General features: G+C 35.9%; 2 protein-coding genes across 4 annotated transcripts; one reads left to right on the top strand and one right to left on the bottom strand.

Annotated features, from left to right (window-relative positions):
* The first annotated feature begins 263 nt into the window (after positions 1 to 263).
* Positions 264 to 16,153, top strand: LOC125058511 (glucose-6-phosphatase 2-like). Of its 3 annotated transcripts, none has more exons than XM_047662595.1 (8): positions 264 to 465; positions 884 to 1,048; positions 1,786 to 1,977; positions 2,094 to 2,224; positions 9,694 to 9,890; positions 10,271 to 10,392; positions 10,940 to 11,097; positions 15,469 to 16,153. In XM_047662595.1, the coding sequence occupies exons 1-8, from the start codon at positions 410 to 412 to the stop codon at positions 15,537 to 15,539; spliced, it is 1,092 nt and encodes a 363-aa protein (XP_047518551.1). In that variant the 5' UTR covers positions 264 to 409; the 3' UTR covers positions 15,540 to 16,153. The 3 variants fall into 3 exon arrangements, with proteins under 3 accessions (XP_047518551.1, XP_047518550.1, XP_047518552.1); XM_047662594.1 differs by having other exon boundaries at positions 10,940 to 11,103; positions 15,475 to 16,153; XM_047662596.1 differs by lacking the exon at positions 884 to 1,048 and having other exon boundaries at positions 269 to 465; positions 10,940 to 11,103; positions 15,475 to 16,153.
* A 3,721-nt stretch (positions 16,154 to 19,874) lies between these two features.
* On the bottom strand, positions 19,875 to 21,450 carry LOC125058772. Its single transcript, XM_047662928.1, has one exon. It carries the CDS (start codon positions 21,375 to 21,377, stop codon positions 19,893 to 19,895), a length of 1,485 nt encoding a protein of 494 aa, XP_047518884.1. The 5' UTR covers positions 21,378 to 21,450; the 3' UTR covers positions 19,875 to 19,892.
* Positions 21,451 to 23,065: the final 1,615 nt, after the last annotated feature.

The raw sequence follows: 23,065 nt of genomic DNA, 5'->3' as shown, positions 1-23,065 counted from the left end.
ATACTTTTGTATCAAACAGCTAGATGTCGCTTAATCATGATTAATATTTGGCATAATACGGCAAATATAAATACTGTTTCTGTTTTTTTACGTATTTAGCTAGAGAAAATGTGACTTTTAATTTGCAATCAAATAAAAACTAACATTTTCTTATGCAAAAAATCAGGAACCTGCTAATCATACACAAATTGACAACATTAAAATTTCAATGAATGATCAATAAATGAATATGACATTGACATTCAAATTTTCAGTGTGCCGGCCGCCGTGTTACATTTAAAAGGGCGACTTATTTAAATTCAAAATTCCAATAATATTTCTTTGATCTTCGATCTTTTTTCACACGAAATGTTTTAAATTGAACGAAAGTATTAACATCTCTTAAAGTTGTGAAAAAGAAATCAGAACCATGAAGGACCATTTGTACGCACTCGGAGTGACCTGCATCCAACTTATCCAATATTGGTAATATTATTGATTTTTCCTTTGTGTCGCTTTTTGTTTTGTAAAAATTAATGGATATATATCTGAGAGACTGACGTATAACAACAACCCTTTTTTTATGAAAGTGCTGCCATAGACCCAACTGGAGGCTGAAAATTATATCAGGCTTCACACTCACTGATAATTATTTTATTATTATTTTTCTATATATTTTTTAAGTCTTCTATAATGGCTGAAGGTCACCTTTTTGTTTAATAATATGGCACAAGAAGTGTTACGATAAATTTTATGAATTATCATTGGTATTCTAAAGTCTAATACCAGTTTTACCTATTTAAACAATTATGTACTTTCTGAAATAGATACTTATTATCACATTGTATCAAAAAATGTATAACATGTACTTATTATACTTACAATATTTTGTAAAATTTTCCAGGTGCTCAGATTATGCTCCATTCTTAGAGCAAGTAAACAATTTCTACAATCCAAACAATGTACTGGATATATTGTTCCCAGTTGTATCATTTGTGGACTCTGTATTTGCTTCACAACTCTTACTTGTCACATCATTCGGTGGCTGGCTAAATTGCATATTGAAATGGTATGTACAAAATATTTTCGATAACCATATAATATGGTTTTAAACAAATATTATTAAATACAGTCAACAAACATACAACTCTCCATAATTTGAATTTTTTTCCATCCCTTGAAAAATCATCGCTAAATTGAATAAATCAATGTTATTTGGTCACCTAAGCAATTTTAAATTGAAGGAATGGTATCTTGCTCATCAACATACGATAATTAATATAAAAATTTTAACCAATCAATTTTTTTATAAATTCTTTTGGCAAAGATAGACTGAGATCTCTCTCAAAAAACGATTATGCACTTCTTTTCAAAATAAGATTTGTTAATTGTTAATAATAAATCACAAATTTTGATCAAACTCTTATTTTCTTCAATCCCCTCCCTCTCATGTTTATTTAAACTCTTGGTCATTTTAAATTTATCTGTGGTCCCCTGGAGTATCAAATTATTGTGAGTCAAGTACTTTAAGTACTTTCAATGGCATTGTGCTAATACAAAGATTTTTTTTGGAGCATGATGTAAACAAATTTCTACAAGTTTTTTTATGTTTTCAAGTAAGTCTTCTGTGTTAACCAATTCAAAACCACATGTTTAAGCCTAAATCAAATCTCAGAACCTCTGCAAAACTACATACCCACCCACATAGGCCGTATTTTGTTAAATCGGGTGATGTATTCCTGTTCTAACAAATATTAATTTTTTTTGGCCATGGACATTATCAATATCTTTCTCAAATTTTTTCAGGTGGTTCCTAGAAGACCGACCATACTGGTGGGTCCAAGAAACAAACTACTATATAGGATCTGAAAGACCTAAGTTGTTACAAACATCTCAAACATGTGAAACGGGGCCAGGAAATCCTTCTGGGCATACAGCTACTGCAGCTTCCGTTCTAGTTCTTGCTATTATGTGGATTTCTCACATTTTTAATGATCGGTAAGCAATATGAACTTTAGAAGACATGTAAAAGTTCTCCTGCATACATAGAGGTCCTATTTATGTACAATCAGGTAAAAGAAATGTCTGAACATAATAAATGAAATTATTTTCAGCAAATGGAAGACATCTCTTTGGAAGTATGCCGTATACCCACTGTTTGGAAGTTTACTGATTAGTGTGATGTTGGCAAGGATGTATATAGGGACACACTTTCCACACCAGTGTATTGTAGGAGGGATGATTGGTAATATATGCTTATATTATAAATTTAAAAAAATATTTTATGTATAACTATAAAATTATTGAACCCTAGGTTAGGTATTATACGTAGGAATTTAGATTTTGATTTAGGTAGAGATTTAACCGGAAATATGTCGGAGCAATTAGTTGACAACATCTATAAAGCCTTACGTTTAGTTCCCGAGTTTGATGGTAACCCGAATGTCCTCACTAGGTTCATTAATTTATGTGATCAATTGGTGGCAAAATTTATGACAGCGGAACCGGGTTATGAATTAAGTAATCTATCATTAATTAATGGCATTCTCAATAAGGTAACTGGGCCCGCCGCGCGGACCCTAAGCTCTAATGGAATTTCTGAGAATTGGATCAGTATACGCAATTCTTTAATAAACAATTTTGCAGACCACCGTGATGAGACCTCTCTTTATAATGATTTATCTCTTATAAGTCAAGATTCAGGGACACCTCAAGAGTTTTATGAGCGTTGCCAAAATCTTTTCAGTATAATAATGACTTATGTTAGTTTGCATGATTCGGTACAGAGTACAATCGAGGCGAAAAGAGCGCTATATAAAAAGTTAACTTTACAAGCATACTTGCGTGGCCTTCGTGATCCACTTGGGTCTCGAATTCGATGTATGCGACCCGAATCAATAGAACAAGCCCTCGAATTTGTACATGAGGAACAAAATACCGTATACATTCAGCAGCGTAATCAAAACTGTCCTGATAGAAAATTAAATAATAACGGTAATAATCAACATAATATGACCAATGCTCAACGTAATTTTGATTTTATGCCTAATTTTAATCCAGGTCCTTCTAGATTTTTAAACCCACAACCTAATAGGCCTATGCCTATGCCTATGGCCGTTTGGAAGCCTCAATTGCCTTTAAATCGTGGCCCTTCTAGAACACAACAGATGTTTGGTGCTCCTCCACCAAATTATCGTCCACAAAGTAATGTATTTAGAGTGCCTCAACAGAAACCAGTTAATAATGGTCCTCAACCGATGAGTGGCGTTAGTCACTATGTCAGTAAGACCTCTCCACCTAAACCCGTCTTTAGCGGGCATGATTGGTCAAGACATGGGAACCCACCGCCTTCAAACTATTTCAAATTTAAGGATGTAAATTTTAATGAGGTCCAAGACCAATCTGACTATGACTATTATTCCTATAACGACTATTACTATGACCCATATTACCAGGAATATTATTATTCTGAGCCAGTTTATGACATGACAGAGTATCAAGACGTTAACGAATACTCACCTCCTAGTGTTGAAGAGACACAAGAGGGTTCAACTTCAAACCAGGATTTTCAGACAACTCACAAATCAGACAAGCAAAAATAGAAATAAACTTACAGACACAAAGACAACTTCCGTACATACAGATTACAAATCCACCCTTAAAATTATTGGTTGATACAGGGGCGAATCAATCATTTATAAGCCCCGAGGCAGTAGAAAGATTCTATCCCAATACACAGTGTAATTACGACCCTTTTGAGGTTACTAATATTCATGCGACCACTCGAAATAATTACTCCATAACTATACCATGTTTTCGCGAATTTAGTGAAGGTTGTGATATAACCTTGTTCATTTATAAATTTCACAATTATTTCGATGGCTTAATTGGACTAGATTTGCTGGAAAAACTGGAATCTAGCATTGACTTAAAAAATAAGGTCCTAGTTACACGGAGCTCTACAAACCCCCTGCGAATGTATGATTCACGGAACTGTAATCTTTATGAGGAAATAATACCGGCCAATACATCTAAAATAATTCGAGTTCCAATTAACTTTCATGACGGTGACGCATTTGTGACTGAACAGACTATATCTAACTGCACTATTCATGACTGTCTTACTACTGTAAAGGACAACCGTAGTAATGAAACAAAATGTAGTATTTTCGATGGACCGACCAGTTAGTGCGGAGCTATTTAATACCCAGTGCACGCGTACTCAACAACATATCGATCGCACATCCGAAGTACTTTCGCGATTACGTACGGACCATCTGAATCCTGAAGAACGAGCCAATCTAGAGTCACTCTGTTCTCGATACGCTGACGTGTTCTATCTCGATGGCGAGCCATTAACTTACCAATTACTTTACATTTACTCACCAATAAAATAAAACATAGTATTCGTACTTCAGATGAATTACCTGTTTATACCAAAAGCTACAGATACCCCTTCGTTCACAGACAGGAAGTTCAAGATCAAATCTCGAAAATGCTCGATCAGGGAATTATCCGTCCTTCTCAGTCAGCATGGAGTTCTCCCATATGGGTTTTCCCCAAGAAGGCTGATGCTTCTGGCAAAGTCAAATGGCGAATTGTTATCGATTTTAGGAAAGTTAATGAAAAGACTATTGATGATAAATATCCTATTCCTAATATAAATGATGTATTAGATAAATTAGGTAACTGTCATTATTTCACCACTTTAGATTTGGCCAGTGGATTTTACCAGGTCGAAATGGACCCTCAGGATATCCATAAGATAGCTTTTAATGTAGAACATGGGCACTTTGAATTTTTAAGAATGCCCATGGGTTTAAAGAATAGCCCTTCAACTTTTCAGAGGGTTATGGATAATGTTCTTAGAGATCTTTAAAATGTAGTGTGTTTAGTGTACCTTGATGATATAATTGTTTTTAGTGTTTCATTGCAGGAACATATGGTAAATTTAGAAAAAGTATTTAAAAGGTTAAGGGAATCGAATTTCAAGATCCAAATGGATAAGTCCGAATTTTTAAAACTAGAAACTTCATATTTAGGGCATATAATAAGTAAGGATGGTATTAAGCCTAATTCTGATAAGATAAAAGCTATTCAAAAATTTCCTTTGCCTAAAACCGCCACTGAAATAAAACGTTTCCTTGGTTTAGTAGGTTATTATCGAAAATTTATTCCTGATTTCGCTCGTATAACGAAACCAATGACGCAGTGTTTGAAAAAAGGTTCTAAAATAACTTTTAATGATTCTAATTATGTTAATTGCTTTGAGAAATGTAAATTATTATTAATTAACGATCCTATCTTGCAGTATCCTGATTTTAATAAAGATTTTGTTCTTACAACCGATGCATCTAATTTTGCTATTGGCGCCGTACTTTCTCAAGGAACTATAGGTAGTGATAAACCTATAGCATATGCATCGAGAACACTTAATTCGAGTGAAATTAATTATAGTACTATTGAAAAGGAGCTTTTAGCAATAGTGTGGGCTACTAAATATTTTAGACCATATCTATTCGGTAGAAAATTTAAGATCGTAACAGATCATAGGCCACTTCAGTGGGTAATGAATCTTAAAGAACCAGGTTCAAGGTTGACGCGTTGGAGGCTAAAACTAAGCGAATATAACTTTACCACCGAATATAAGCAAGGTAAAATGAATACCAATGCCGATTCTTTATCTCGCGTCGAAATCAATAATGAGGACATGAGTTCAATCGCTGTAAATACATCAGAAAAACCTCCATCTCAGTCTGGTTCTGCCACTGAAACAATTCATACCAGTGATGAGAACCCGATTTTAGAAGTACCTATATCTGACGACCCACTTAATAGATTTAGTCGACAAATTTGTTTCGTTTTAGTAGGTGACATAAAAAAACGACCGACAGTGACAAAACCTTTCGAAACTCATACCAGAACGACTGTACAACTCTCTGAATCTAACTTGACCAATGACGTTATTAACGCAATTAAAGAATATGTTAACCCCAAGGTTAAAACCGGAATTATAATTCATCCCCCTCTTGCAATGAATAAGATTATCCCGATTATACAAGACAATTTTAAAAGTTCGACTATGAATCTTGTTTTAACAAAGACTGAATTAGAAAACGTTAAAGAATACCTACGACAGCAGGAAATTATAAAAAAATATCATGAAGGTAAAACAAATCACCGCGGTATCACTGAATATTATCTCTCTTTATCTTCAAGATACTACTGGCCTAAAATGAAAGAAAGCATCGCGAAATATATAAATGAATGCAGTATTTGCGGCCAAGCCAAATATGACCGAAATCCGATTAAACAGAGATTTTTAATTGTACCTCCACCTTCAAAGCCGTTCCAAATAGTTCATCTTGATCTTTTTACAGCACAAAACGAAAAATATCTTACAATAGTAGATGCCTTTTCAAAGTATTCGCAAGCATATCACTTAAGAGATAGTACTGCTTTGAGTGTCGTACAAGCTTTCCTTGTATTCTGTACTCATCATGGCGTTCCTTTGACTATTGTCACCGATGGAGGCCCCGAATTCACAAATCAGATCTTCGCGGAATTTTCTCGAATTCATAAAATTCAACATCATAAAATATTGGCTCATTCTCCAAATGATAATGGTATTGTAGAGAGATTTCATTGCACTATCCTCGAACATCTTAGAATACTAAAGCTCGAGAAGCAAAGTGAACCAGCAATTAATCTAATGCCCTATGCAATTTTAGCTTATAATAGTTCAATTCATAGTTTCACTAAGTGTAGACCTTTAGACTTGATAACTGGACATTTTGACCCACGTGACCCAATAGATATCGACATATCAGAGCATTTACTCCAGCAATATTCACAGGATCACAAGAAACGTATGAACCAAGTATATGACTTAATAAATGAGACTTCTTTACATGACCGAACCCAATTAACTGAAAATAGGAATAAAGACCGTGAGCCTGAAAAAGAATATTGTCCTGACGAGCAAGTGTTTATTCGTAATCCTTTAGCATCCCGACAAAAATTAGCTCCTCGTTTTACCCAGGACACTGTCCTTGCTGACCTTCCTATCCATATTTATACAAAGAAAAAACGAAATCCTATTGCAAAGTCACGCCTTAAGCGAAGCCCTAAAGATCCCACCTTGTTACAGGATTCCAATTTTGTTGACCATCCTTCTACATAAGACTCAAGGACAAGATGTGACAATTGAATCATTGGACAATGGACCCGGACTACTTCCATTCAAACTAGGACCCGCTAAGATTATTTCTCACTATCATTCCTTTTTGAATTACATAAATTTAGATAATTTACAATCTCAGATAGAATTAGTTGAAATTCAAATTGGCAATTTGAGTACGCAGTTAAATAATAAGACGTTATCTATGTTTAATCCTCATGTAGAACATTTAAAAGGTAAACTTATGAAAATACATGACCAGCTTCGTACTTTTTAATTTCATCGCAGTAAAAGGGGACTCATTAACGGCCTTGGATCTATAATTAAATCTATATCTGGTAATTTAGATTATACTGATGCAATTAAATATGAAAATGCTATTAATTTGTTACAAGAAAACGATGCAACATTAGAGTCTGAAATTAATACCCGAATAAGTTTAAATAAAGAATGGATTACGCAAAGTTCCAAAGTTATAGAAGACATTATATTGAATCAAGAATCAATTGATAAATATGTAAAATTAATTTTAGATAAAAATAATCAGTTAGAAGCTGATTTAATTGAGTATGCTCATCTAGCTCAGCATCTCTTTATTCTATCGGATAATATAGAAGATTTATCCGAGGAATTATTTAGCTTAGGAAGTACATTATCGTTTATACGTGCATCGAGCACTCCTTATTCGTTAATCGATTTAGAAGAGGTTAAGCATATATTAGATAAGTTAAGGGTTTTATATTCAAAAGATGAAATCCTTGATATAAATTTTAGGAATTTTTATAAAATAATTAAGTTAGGATATTTTTATTTAGACAGGCAAATAGTAATTGTAATAAAAGTCCCAATTATTGTATCCTACACCTATGACCTTTATAAATTAGCCGTTGTCCCGAATAAGAACCATAAAGTCCTTATTCCCACCTCTCCATATTTGGCAATTTCTGGAAAAGACTCTAGGTACATAGAGACAGAATGTCCGAAGTTAAATTCATGGTTTCTCTGCAACTCAAAACCAGATTATAAGAAAGATAAATACGATTGTATCCAGCAGCTGATCACCCAACAGGAGCTCAACCAGTCCTGTCCCTTAACTTCAGTCGTCCTACAAAATGAAGCATTAGAACAACTTGATGATAAGCATTATACAATGAGCTTTCCAACTTTAACGAAAGTTAAATTATTCTGTGGACAAGAACAATATAGGACACTACAAGGCAGCTATGTAGCAGTCATTCCACTTAACTGTTACCTCAAGGCACCAGGATTTACCATTACTAATATGAATAATAATCGTATAAAAGGTCACATTGTGAAGATATTGGAAATACCGCAATATATCGAATCCAAGAATATTGAACAGCCAACATTAAACCTGGCCTCTACAGACCTCAACAGCTTTCATAGTCTTAACACGAAGATGTCTATGCAGCCTCCAGTACATCTTAATCACGACAAGGATATAAGTCTATATCATACTACTATACCTTTATATGTAGCATTGATAGTAATGATTATTTTAATTGGCATCGTGACATATAGACGAATGGGAATTAAACCTGTTCCTGAAAACCCCAGTCAAGTAAAAGTGAATCCCGGACATATTTCATCGGCAACTCTCTCACACAAAGTTCTCGAATAGTTGCTGATTTTAGGAGGGAGGTGTTACGTAGCCCTATACCATAGAATCTACATTTCGCAATATATAAAGAATAACACGTCCCTAACGTTACATGGTGTCAGCGGAATTCGTATGTCGCAACTTACACGAGTTACACGAGCCTCACGTTGCATAGTGTCAGCAATTGGTGCCTCTTCGAGCCTTGTTATTTCCATATTTTAAGTGCATTCAATTTCCTTACTTCGGGTTGTTTAGCCGTATTTTAATTATAGTTTAAATTGTAATTTTATTTTTAATAAATTAGTTTAAAACATTTGGGTTTTTTTGAAACCTTCGGCTGTGGCCTTCGTAATTTGCGTAACATATGGTACAGAATATCACAACAGAAAATTATTTCTTTTAGATAGCTATCACTTTGTTTTGTTGAATATTGTGTTGTCTTAAGATTGAGGTTCTTCGCCATTTATTAAGGAAGCTAGTCCCTTTTAAAACCTACATGAAGCAACTACAGCTGAAGGTTTTAATTTGTGCTAATCTCTGTAACTTCAATTCCAGAGAACCAATTCAATTTGTTTAATAGCTATAGGCTATATAATAAAACAAGTTTATAAATATTTAGGCTATGTGCTGCATATTGTTTCTTTTTTAATTAAATTTGGAAATTGTCAGGAATTGTATAGAATGGGTGTGTAAATTAAAAAAATTTACGGGTAATGAAACCATTGATAACAATGTCTTCTTTATTATGCGAGCAAGTTTATTTTTTAAAATATTTTATCGACTGGACACTTAAAAGACATTTTAGTACAAAATGGATTAAATTTTATTAAATTCATTATCGTCATGTTATAGGCCTAGAAGAGAAATTTTCTCATCTCGCACAATTAATTATCATGTATATTTTCTATTTCAGGTGCGTTCCTGGCTCCAGCACTATGCATCTACATATCAGATCCTTACATATGGCAGTATGGTTCCTATTTGAAATATTCACCCAAACAATCGATTAAATTTCACATGACATGCGCAGTGACAGCGATTGCGTTGTGTCTCGTTACATATCACACGTTGTTATTGAGTGGAATTGATCCGGATTATACTGTCAGATTGGTGAGTAAATTAATAATATAGAATAAACAAAAAAACAAAAATTTGATACGAGGTATAAAGTTATCGCTAAAAAATAGGAAAAACTTGACGTTTCTAGTTTGTAACAGAGTTTTTATCAACTAAAGTTTAAACCAAAAACTGTTATAATTTTTAAAAAACTTTTTAATAGTTGTAACTAGACTGTCGTCATTCACGATTTCGCCACAACCTAGTAAGTAGTTAGTGATTTGGACACGGCATGGTCAATTTGCATGAAGTGACCATGCGTTGACTATTCAAGATTATGGTCATTTGAAATTACCTATAGACATACATTTCGGAGTAACTATTGCCTTACTTACCTTTACAATAACTAATTTTAATAGATATATTTTTATTAGGCGTTCCGTTGGTGCGATAACCCTGATGACATTCATGTATCAACAACTCCAATGTTCGCAATGGTCCAATGCACGGGGGCAATGCTCGGATGGGCTATGTTTGTTACTCCAGCCGTTGCAAGGTGAGTTATCTGTGATTCGCATTATATCATTTTATTTATGTGTTAATAATTATTTATTTATACTTTATTACCTTATACAAAAACATATATATAAAAAAAAATTAAAAAGCAGGTAACTTATGTTATAAAGTTCTCTTAATTAAAAAATCTATTGGACTTTCAACTAAAGTACTCTTTTTTCTTTGTGTCATATTGTGTTTATATATGGAAAGAGACAGTATTTTAATTTTTATTGAATATTTATGGCTTATTTGAAGTAATGATATAGGAAAATAGCATTTCATTAACATACAAAATGTGACAATGAATAATGAAATAACAAGAGCGTTTGCTAGAGCATGCACCTATCCCTGATATCGTAGGTTCCTGGAAACCTGCTTGCCTTAGACCCAAAAAGTCGATGGCTTGCGTCAGGCACAGGAGACTGACCACCTTCTTGCACTATTAGATTGGCAAATCATGAAAGATATAGAAATCTGAGGCCCAGACCTAAAAAGGTTGTGGCGCCACTGATTTATTTTATTTTTTAAAATTGTTTTTTTTTCAGATTCCGCCACGACACATACAAGAGATCTTTCATAGTTTCAGCCGTTTCCACTATACTCATAACATACGGATTGCACTGCGCAGAGGCCTCTATACCCGATGACAACATTACGACATTCTATTCACTGAATTTCATTATTAACATCATAAAACCTCTTCTCTATTGTAGCATCTATCGCCTACCTGCTATTACGAACATTAATAAATTAGTCTGTCTTCCGAGCCCGCCTTTTATTGACGTATCATTTGGCGACGAGGTTTAACGATTAAAAAAGTATAAAATGTCGATTGGGAAAATTGAATCATTTAATTTGGGTTCCAAGCAATGGCCAGCGTATATTCGGCGTGTAAAACAATTTATAAAATTAAATAACATTAGCGAAGAATTAAAAGTTAGTATGCTGGTGACCGTGGTCGGAGAAGAAACATATATGCTCATGTGTGATCTTTGTGCACCAGGATTTCCTGAGGATTCGACATTTGATGAGTTAGTCAAATTAGTAACAGAACATTTAGAACCTTAGAGGTCCGAAATCGCGGAACGGCACGTGTTTCGTTTGCGACGGCAAAAAAATGGGGAGTCTTTAACCGACTACTTGCAGGCCCTTAAACACTTGGCCTCTTCATGTAATTTCGGCAAGTGTTCATCTTGCTCAACGTTGGAAGAAAATCTTCGGGATCAATTTGTATCGGGTCTGGCGAATGATGCTATGCGATCTCGAATTTTTGCCGAGAAAAAGATACAGTATAAAGAGGCTGTGGAACTGGCACTGGCATTGGAGGCGGCTGAACGGCACGCAGAGGTCAGTGGATCCACACGGGCATCGGTGAATGAGGCATCAGGAACAACAGGCGGTCAGGTGAGCGAGGGCTTGCATTACGCGCGTGGCGGTGGCCGTGTGGGCAGCCAACAGCCGCGCACGACCTACATACCGAGCGCCAAGGGCGCTGGTGTTGCTGTGCGTTCAGCAGGTGGAAGCGCGGGGACTTCAGGTTCTGGTGTTTCATGCTGGCGCTGTGGCAAGGCGCACACAGCGGATAAGTGTCGTTTTAAGCAATACAATTGTGATGAGTGTGGCCGACGGGGTCATTTAAAAGTGATGTGCAAACAAGTGCGTGGTAGTGATAGTCGACAGAACTTTGTGTCGGACGAATCTGATGTTGAGTTATTTAATTTGAAGTTGAGCAGTCAGGGTAACGAACCTTATTTTATAAAGGTTTTTATAGACAGTAATTTAATTCGATGCGAAGTAGACACGGGAAGTCGTATATCAGCAATAAGTGAAGAAATGTATAATAGATTTTTTTGTCATAAAGTAATTATAAGGGATGGCATAATCTTACGTTCTTATTCAGGTACTCAGATCGAGTCTTTGGGTTACATTGAGGTAAATGTACGTTTGGGCGACGTGGAAGTTAAATCATTACGTTTATATATTATAAAAGAAGGTGCTAGACCTTTAATAGGACGAGAATGGTTACGTGCGTTGAATATTAAAGAAATTTATCTTAATGAAATAGCGGAAGATTCTTTTGTGAATAGATTAAGCAAGGAATTTCCAGAAGTTTTTTGTAATAAGTTGGGCACATGTAAGAAAACTATTCAATTACAACTTTGCGATAACGAACCGGTTTATGTGCGAGCGAGACCGGTGCCACTAGCACTTCGCGCGCGAGTTGAGAACGAGCTAGCGCGTCTTGAGGCAGACGGATCCATTTATCGGGTGGAGTACTCTGATTTTGGGACCCCAATCGTACCAGTAGTTAAAAAAAATGGGGAGATACGTATTTGTGGGGACTATAAAATTACTGTGAATCCCAAATTAAAAAGAGATTTTTATCCATTACCACGAATTGATGAATTATTTGCTAATTTAAGAGGGGGGGAGCAGTTTACGAAAATAGATTTAACGCACGCGTACGAGCAGTGTCTTTTATCTGAGGAATCACAGCCGGTCACGGCCATTACTACCCATATGGGTACTTTTGCTTATCGTCGTACTCCTTATGGTTTATCATGTATACCGGAAAAATTTCAAAAATTAATGGAAGAAACGTTGCGTGGAGTGAGCGGCTGTGTCGTTTTTTTAGACGATATTTGTGTGACAGGCTCGAATAGAACTGAACACATAACTAATCTTAAGGCTGTACTCGAACGTTTGCGTAGTATGGGGCTAACTGTCAAATTATCTAAATGTAAATTTTTGCAAGATAGTGTTAAGTACCTTGGTTTTATTATAAATAAAGAGGGTTTGCAACCAGATCCTGATAAGTTACAAGCTATTAATAATGCACCCACGCCAAGTAATGTAACTCAATTAAAAAGTTTTTTAGGCATGTTAAATTATTATGGAAAATTTATTGTTAATTTAAGTACTCTTTTGCAACCGTTACATAATTTATTAAAAAAAAATTCTTCTTGGGACTGGAATTCGAAATGTGAGGAGGCGTTTGTAAAGGCAAAGCGATCACTCTTGAGTAAACGGGTTTTAGCGCACTATGAGGAAGGTCGAGAGTTAGTTTTGTCAGTGGATAGCAGCGCTTATGGGCTGGGTGCTGTGTTAGCGCACCGCTATCCGGGCGGGGTCGAGCGGCCCGTAAGCTGTGTTTCTCGCACGCTTAATGCGGCGGAACGCAGTTACAGTCAATTAGACAAGGAAGCGCTCGCTATTGTCTTTGGTGTTTTTAAACATCATCAATATTTGTTTGGAAGACGATTTACATTGCGTACGGATCATCAACCGTTGTCATATATTTTTGGCAGTAAGGGAGGTATTCCTCTGACTGCAGCAAGTCGGTTACAGAGATGGGCAGCACGTTTGGCTGCATATGATTTTACGATAGAATTTGTACGATCGGTAGATAACGGTCCAGCCGATGCTTTGTCGCGTTTGCCGCTTCCTCAAGAGGGTCGATTTGCAGATTCAGTAGATTATCTTAATTTGGTTGCGGACTCTTCACCTATTTCTTATAAAGATATTGCCAGGGAAACTGAACGAGATAATTTTTTGTGTAAAATCAAACGGTATATTTTTTTTGGTTGGCCAAGCGATCCGAGTTGTGAAGGTGAAAAACCATATTTTGCTAGAAAACATGATTTTGCTGTTGAACAAGGTTGTATAATTTATAAATATAGAATTGTGGTTCCAACGAATTTACAAAAAAATATTTTGGATGAAATTCATGAGGGTCATTTGGGAATAAATAAAATGAAAAGTTTAGCTAGGAGCTATGTGTATTGGGCGACTTTAGATCGCGATATTGAGACTCTTTGTAGGAACTGTGGGGCGTGTCGGTCCGTGTTGGATGCGCCACCTCGAGCCCAAATTCACCCATGGGAGTTTCCTTTACATCCGTGGCATCGTTTGCATGCTGACTTTGCGGAATATGGGGGTAGGCGGTATCTTATTGTTGTTGATGCAAACACGAAATGGATAGAAGTATTTTCAATGACTAATACCAGCGCGTCTTTTACAATTAGGGTTTTTAGAAATATTTTTGCAAGATTTGGTTTACCATCACAGCTCGTGACTGATAATGGTCCACCATTTTGTTCTTTTGAATTTGAGTCTTATTGTGTAAGTAATTGCATTAAACATACTACTTCGGCTCCTTATCGACCTCAGGGCAATGGAGCAGCGGAAAATGTAGTCAAAACCGTTAAAAAAACAATTAAAAGGGCAGTTTTTGAAGGCGAAAATATTGACGCAGCTCTCGATAAATTTCTTTTTAAATATCGCAACTGTGAGCATGCCACAACTGGCATTTCACCGGCCGTGGCGTTGCTAGGGCGTCGTTTACGTAGCCGTTTAGACGCAATACGACCGGACGTGGCCGCCACTGTTCGGGAAAAGCAAGAGCGGCAACTCGCGAAAATACCGCGTGCTCAGCGAGAGTTTGAAATTGGAGAAACAGTACTTGCAAGAGATTATAGGCAAGGAGGGGAGAAATGGGCTTCAGGAAAGGTGTGTAAAAGGACGGGCCCGGTTTCTTATAAAGTTGATTTGGGCAACGGTATTGAGTGGCGTAGACATGCAGACCAAATTATTTCAAATAAAAACAGATTTTCAATGTCACGCACGAATACAGCGGTTGTCTCAGAGCAGGAGGGTAATGATGGGCTAGGGTCTGAGATGGTGGAGGTTACAACTGAAGAGAGTGATCCTAATAAAACTATCAACAAATCTGATGATCAAGCGTCTCAGGTGGAGCCTCAGTCAACACAGACCCTGTCCGAGTCACCGAGTTGCTCTCAGGAACTATCGGCTCGAGCATTGCGTGCTTTAAAGCGAGCTAAAAATAATAGTTGATAAGTTAAGTAAGTTTGTCATGATTAAAGATTTTATTTTGGTTTAGTTTATTAAGTACTAGGTTATGTAAATTTTGTAATATTTCTTGTATTCCTATTGTAGTGGTTTAAAATGTATTTCGTGGTTTGTAGGGGAAAGATGTAGCATCTATCGCCTACCTGCTATTACGAACATTAATAAATTAGTCTGTCTTCCGAGCCCGCCTTTTATTGACGTATCATCTATCTGAGAGTGTTGCCAGAGTTGTCGATGTTGCCGTTCAAGGACAAACCTCAACATTTTATTAATTAAAAATGTCGAGGTATTTGCGCGATGTTTAATATCAAATTTATACCAAAAATATCTTGAATTTATGGCTCATTTCTAATAGTATAAAAAAATAGAATAAGTTGATGTTGAAAAATTATCACTGGCAACAAAAAAAAAAACGGGGTTGTGGTACTGCATTTAACTGTGTGTATTTGTCTAAGCACAAACATGCTGATTTAACCAGTAGTTGTGTGTGTATTGAAATAAAGATTACCTTAATTGTACTTTATTTAAAATAGCACTTTTAAATAAAGTACTTTTCGTCTCTTTCTCTCAAATTGTGATGAAACGAAACAGTTGAGTACTTTTTTAAAAAGGGGCAATTGGGCTATAAATAAGGCGGTAAATCAATAAGTGTGATATTTAAGACATAATTGTAAGGTTTTCAAAGTCGGTTAAGCTATCCTATTTTAGTTAAATTTACAGTGTTATTAATTTAAAATTGTTTTGTTAAAACCACTTTGTTTTAAGTGTTTTTTTAATGTTATATTGTTTTTATGACAAAGTTTATATAGCTAATATCAGTTATCATAATTTTGAACTAATGACAAATTAATATCCAACAACAATCTGTGTGTAGACTTAATTATTCATAGAAACTACAAATCTAACAAAAACACCCCTTTGCAGATAAAAAGTTTGTAACTTTAGATCATTCATTTTAAATGATAACCATTTCAAGTAAAGTTACAGTAAACTAGCGGACCCGACAGATGTTGTCTTGCATGATATTTCAAGCGATTAGGATTTTAAACAAAGTATGAAAGTACCGACTGCAGCGACATCTGCCGGGCTCATTTGTGAATTTAAACAATCCAGAGCGCCACCCAAACGCATGCAAAAAACTCATTCAAATCGGTCCAGCTGTTTAAGAGGAGTTCAGTGACATACACACGTACAGTAGAATTATACATATATAATTAATACAAATTTATGGCGCAATCCTGTGTCAGTAGCTTAATAATCAGCGGTAAAGTATTAGGTAACTTTATTTTTGGAGATGTTAAAGCTTGCGAGGGCCATGTAACGCGCTGTAACAGTTTCTGTAAAACCCTATCAAAACTTTACGTGACGAAGTCACCATTTTTACCTAAGTACCTAAGTCAGAATAATATGACGTCATAATATTAAAGTTACATAACGCGTAGTTACAACCTCCCCCCGCCCCTGTAACGCTTCGTAACGTTTTACGAGACCCAAAATTTGTTCGCCCTCATCCCCTCTCAATCTCACTTTTTATCGGTAATAAAATTAAATACTGTTTTAAATATTGACAGTGTTTATCGGTAAAGGGTGTGTAAAACACTAGGACAGCCGAAGAACGGCATTTGTTAAAGCAATATGTGTTTTAGTTTTTATGAATAATGAAGTAAGAGTTTATCAGACTTACTATGTATGTTTGTATGTTTAATTTAGTTCTTCACAATTTTAATGAATCTCAATGTCGTAGATAATTGTGTAGACTTATTGTAGTAGATTATTATAATTCTGTGATCTATTTTTGTTCATCAAATGAATGTTGTTTTAATAAAGTATATTCAACTGTGATTTGTTTTATTTTTATTACATTATTGAAACTATACTCTTTAGTTTTCACATTTTCCTAATATTATTAATAATAAAATTTGCTTGTCTGTAAAGCCAATGATGATATCAATATCGATGGAGTGACGATATTTCTCCGACATATATTGGGTCATCACTGTGCTTTAAATAATAGAGGATTTTCTTTTTACCTATATTAATCACTCGCGTACAACAATAGAATGTAAACGAAATAATGAAATGTTAATTGCTATGTAACGAATGAATGCAATGTAACAGTTGAAGAGAGTGCCTACGTCTGGCTATACTCTCGGCGTAATGCCATCGATTTAGGAAATTGCCACACTTATAAAACTAAGAAAGCCTGAGTGAGCAAAATGTACAGCCTTGGCTCGAACATCTTAATATATATAAATTACGTGTCACATTGTTTGTCCGCTATGGACTCCTAAACTACCGAACCGATTTCAATCAAATTTGCACACTGTGTGTAGTTTGATCCAACTTAAAAGATAGGATAGCTTACATCTCAATTTATACACGTAATATTATTTTATTGCCAATTATTTGTTTATTATTTGATAGTCACAATTCTAACAGATGGCGCTGTGCTGAAAGTACCAACGTTTCACATAACCTACAATTTAATGGCATAGCCACCAAAAAAGCATGGTGGTCCCCATGACTGGTGTTCTCCTACCGTTTCCCTTGAATAGTTTGCTACTATGTATTATAATAAAAACCTTAGCCACAGCAACGCTTGGCCTGTTTGCTAGTATACGTATATATTTCTTATTCATCGATATAATTTTACAAAGTTTTAGATTTTAGGATTATGATCAACTAAAGCGCCGCTATGTAATTAATATTTATTAATACAGATCGCGATAACGCATTGAATGATAAAAGTTTAATAAGCGCAATGAAGTACTCATAAATGAAATATGATTATTATCATAATAAAAATGTATGTTTGTTTGCTGCGATTATAAAAAAAAGATGCAACCTATAGGTTAAGATTGTCTTTTTGGATTTAAAATGAAATGAATTGAAATGGAGCTTCCATTTCAGGGTTGGGAGGTACTTACTAAAAATAGTCATTAAATAGTAAATGTGTGTTTGCCTGTAATTTCATACTTGTTAACTCATTAATTTTACTATGGCACGCTTAGTATTTATGTAGACCATTCAAAATCAGTACTTCCAGAGATTACGACTAAACGAAAATGAATAAACCTAATACATTTACACCAAAAGATCTACTTGATTATGTAAGTAAATAAAATATAACTAAGTTTTTGTTTACTCCTTTTTCTGAGGACCGATGTTTTTAATTCAGTTAAATTTATTAGCTTCAATTTTTTTACAAAGAACCGGAATGGCCTGTGAGGCACGCGATCAGGCAGACTGTGGTCAAGAAACTAGGCAGCACGAAGTCACCAATCTCACCTTTCCCAAAGAGACTTTATTTGCTAAAGTTAGGTCTGGTGGGCTTGCCGGAAATATCCTCATGAGATTTCTGAGCCAGTCTCGGCCCGCTGGCCGGCGGAACTCCCGGCACCTTTTGTGATATTCATCTTACTGAAATATTTGACAATTCTATGGCAGAAGTTTTCCAGCTACGATCTGTGGTCGAGCAACATGATAGGCCCATCCCGGAATATCTTCCTGGCAGTATTGAGCTCCAGATCGCACCTGGCTCTTTCGAAAGTCGGACAGTCAACAAGTAAATAAACCACTGTGGCGAACATTTTATATGTAGAGTCAGGAGGGCCTTCATTATAACTCATCTGGTGTGATGTATGTGGATAGGTAGGTAGGCAGGTGGGCGGGAGCAGAAATATCACAAGTCCTTGTTACAATTACAGTTGTTTAATCAGCACAGGGTTTAATAATCGTATAGGGGCGCGAGAGGCGAGCACCATATAATAATAGTTTCTAGGCTAGGCAGTGGGAAGACAAAGAAAACTTCTTTACGTTAAAAGAATATAATAATGATTACAGCATGTTAACACGGAATATTTATTCCACATTCAAAATAAAAGATGATATTAAAGATATAAACTTGTATTATAAATCAATGACATTTCTATACGGCGATCAAAAGCGAACAAGACATGAGGAACGGAGGAGCGGTCGACCCTCTCCCTCCCGCACAATCCACAAACCGGAATGCGCGTAAATTTCGGTAGATGTGAGTAAAGTTTTTATTACTCAGAAAAAATGTATTAGGGCTATCATGGGCGTTGGACCCCTTATAAGTTGTAGACCTACTTTCCACGAACTGGGTATTCTGACAGTACCAAGTCTGTATATCTATGAAGCAGTGATGACTGTCAAAAAGCATCCACAATTCTTTAAAACTTACAAAGAAACTTGCTTTTATATACCAAGGGATCCAACACGGCTGCGGGTGCCTGCATGTTGCACCGCGCTATACTCGAAGAATTGTTACGCCATGGCTGTGAGAATATTTAATCACCTTCCTAAAAATTATAGATCACTGCCATGTAATGTTTTCAAGGGGAAGGTGATTAGATTTTTAAAGTCAAGGTGCTTTTACAGTGTAACCGAGTATTTAGAATATAAGTTTAACAATTACTCATAAATGACTTCTTATTATGACATTTGCATGCCTGTTATTGTACGGCTGATTGTGCGGACTTTTCTTGTTGTTGTTTTTATTTTATTTTGTACCACTATCATTGCAAATAAAGGATTTATTTATTATTTTATTTATTATTATTATTAAACATAACCACATAACCCCACGCGTTGAGAGCTCTGCTGTCAACCATCTTGTTCAACTGGTAAAGGGCAAATACGGGAAAAGGATCTCCGGATCACTCCATTCGAAGTTAAGACGTCGGCGACTCGAACAACTCCATCTGGACCAGGGTGTAGCGCTACAATGCGGCCCAGCTTCCATTTGAGAGGAGGTTGATTATCCTCCTTTATCACTACCATCGTGTTAAGAGCCAAGGATTGCTTTGATGTTAACCATTTCGAGCGTTTTTGTAATTCTGAAATGTATTCTTTACTCCATCGCTCCCAAAAGTGCTGACGAAGTTGTTCTGTTCTTTTAAATCGATTTAATTGAGATTCCTTTTCTTGCCGTAAATCAGAAGTTGGAATTGCCGTGAAAGGTCGACCAATTAAAAAATGCCCTGGAGTCAGTGGGGTCAAATCTTCTGGTGTTGATGATAGGGGGGTAAGTGGCCGAGAGTTCAAAATAGCCTCTATTTGAGTTAAAGTTGTATACAACTCTTCGAACGTCAATTTACTATTACCTAATACTCTAACTAAATGATATTTAGTAGATTTGACTGCCGACTCCCATATTCCTCCGAAATGTGGCGAATACGCAGGTATAAAGTGGAAATTAATTCCTTCATTTATTAAATCATTAGCAAGTGAGTTAGAATTTTGCTTGAGAAAACTGGCTATTTCGTTGTAAGCTCCAACAAACGTCGTACCATTATCAGAGTAAATGTGTTGTGGCTTACCGCGGCGTGCAATAAACCGTCGAAGTGTAGAAATAAAATTATTACTTGATAAATCACCCACCAATTCCAAGTGCAAGGCTTTAGTGGTAAAACAAACAAAAACGACGATATAAACCTTGACGATACGACAACCATGACCTTGACGACTAACAGATGCGATAGGACCCGCATAGTCCACTCCTACAGTCTCAAATGGATGTCCGCAAGGAATAAGACGATTTTTAGGTAGATCACCCATGAGAGGAGCATTTATCCGACCTTTTATACGTGTGCATAAAACACACCTTCTGTATACAGATTTAGCCAGGTTGCGACCACCGATTGGCCAGTAGACTTCTCTAACTGATGCTAACAGTAGCTGCGGTCCAGCGTGCATAAGCTTAACATGTTCATATTGAAATAATAATAGTGTAAAACGATGAGTGGACTGTAATAACAAAGGGTGTTTTTTATTATACGAAAATTCTGAGTTATTAATACGACCGCCAACTCTCAATAAACTGTTTTCATCAAGAAAAATATTAAATTTTAATAATGAACTTTTTGAAGGCAAATTTTTCTTTTGTTCTAAAATGTTATACTCAGAAAAATATTCCTTTTGAACTACTCGAACTATAGTATTTAGGGACTCATTTAATTCAGTTTCTGTAAGAAAATTAGTTTCTGCTCGATGTCCTTTACAAGCTTTTATAAATCTCAATACATAAGCAACACATCGACGCAATCTAATAAAGTTCGAAAACCGTTCAAAGTTGATGAATGTAGGCATATCACATGAAACAAATGCGCAATTTTGATTACGTAATTCAGGCAATATTTCTAACTTAATAGCAGTAATGGGCCATTTTTTCTTGGGCAATTTTAAAAACGGTGGCCCTGACCACCACATATCAAGCGATTGAATATCTTCGACGAAAACTCCACGTGATAATAAATCCGCCGGGTTATGCTCGGACGAGACATGACGCCATTCGCAGCTACCGGTATTTTCTAAAATATCACCTACTCTATTGCGTACAAATGAATTCAATTTACTAGGAAGCATATTCAACCAACCAACCACGATAGACGAGTCTCTCCAAAAAATAGTTTTATCAATTTTCACTCGCAATGATTCGCAAACTTTTTTATAAAGTTTTGCAGCTACTTGAGCACCACACAATTCAAGACGAGGGATTGTTATAGGTTTAATGGGCGCTACTCTGCATTTAGCGTATAATAACTGAACTGAAATATTGCCGTTACTGTCAGTGCTACGAACATACACACACGCACCGTAAGCCTTTTCCGATGCGTCGGAAAATATGTGTATTTCTAATCGCTCATATGAATCAATCAATACACGTCGTGATAAACGTAAATTATTTAAAATGCTTATATTTTTAATGGCATTTAGCCAAGCAACTTGAATATCCGAAGGTAAAGGATCATCCCATGAAATATTTTTTAACCATAAACTTTGTAAAATAATTTTAAATTTAATAACTATAACAGAAAGCAAGCCAAGTGGGTCAAATACTTGGGAAATTATAGAAAGCAACTCCCGTTTCGTACTTGCTTTCTTTGCAAAAGATGGACCAATAGGAAAACATAACTTATCTGATTCCGGTAACCATCCTAAGCCTAAGGTTTTACTCGGCTCATTACCGCCAACATTTAAATCATGCGTGGACTCGTTGGACTCTAAAACTAACTGAGGCTCATTAGATTTCCACTTCCTTAGTGGTAAGTGAGCAGAGGCAAGGGTAGTCGTAATCTTATCACGAATATCACGAACTACATGTAAATTATCCCCACCACTCAACAAATCGTCCACATAAAAATCATGTAATATAATATCAGCGATTTGAGGGTCCTTACACTCGAGTCCTAATTGCTTAAGGCACCTGGTTGCAAGAAATGGCGCACTCGCGGTGCCATAAGTGACCGTATTTAATTGAAATGCTCTTAACAGTTGTGACGGATTATCACGCCAAAAGATAGTTTGTAAGTACCTATCGTTAATGTGAACGATAATTTGGCGATACATCTTTTCAACGTCGGCTAAAATCACGTACTTGTGTTGTCTAAACCTCAAAAGAATGGACACAAGATCGTCCTGAACCGTTGGACCTACCATCTGAATATTGTTAAGGCTTAAATTATTTGACGTAGGCGCACTAGCGTTAAAAACGGCTCTTAATTTAGTGGTCGTACTACTTTCGCGTAGTACGCCATGATGAGGAATATACTGACAATTTTTATTTAAATTAATGTCACATTCGGTCATATGACCTAACGACTGGTATTCAGTCATAAACTTACGATACATTTCGTAAAGTTTAGGATTTTTATTAAGTCTCTGTTCTAAAGAGAGAAAACACCGTTTCGCTCGCTGAAATGAATCACCTAGACAACTCGGGTCTTCTTTTAATGGGATTCTTACGCAGAAACGTCCGTCCGCTAAACGAGTAGTGT

The sequence above is a fragment of the Pieris napi genome, chromosome 18 (genome assembly GCF_905475465.1).
Source record: "Pieris napi chromosome 18, ilPieNapi1.2, whole genome shotgun sequence".
Taxonomy (NCBI): domain Eukaryota; kingdom Metazoa; phylum Arthropoda; class Insecta; order Lepidoptera; family Pieridae; genus Pieris; species Pieris napi.
This window is presented reverse-complemented; position numbering and strand designations above follow the sequence as displayed.

Coding starts and splice junctions, on each gene's coding strand:
- LOC125058511 (XM_047662595.1), top strand. CDS start 410: ATGAAGGACCATTTGTACGCACTCGGAGTGACCTGCATCCAACTTATC. Junction 2,225..9,693: donor TATTGTAGGAGGGATGATTG/GTAATATATGCT, acceptor TTTCTATTTCAG/GTGCGTTCCTGGCTCCAGCA. Junction 9,891..10,270: donor CGGATTATACTGTCAGATTG/GTGAGTAAATTA, acceptor TATTTTTATTAG/GCGTTCCGTTGGTGCGATAA.
- LOC125058772 (XM_047662928.1), bottom strand. CDS start 21,377: ATGCCTACATTCATCAACTTTGAACGGTTTTCGAACTTTATTAGATTG.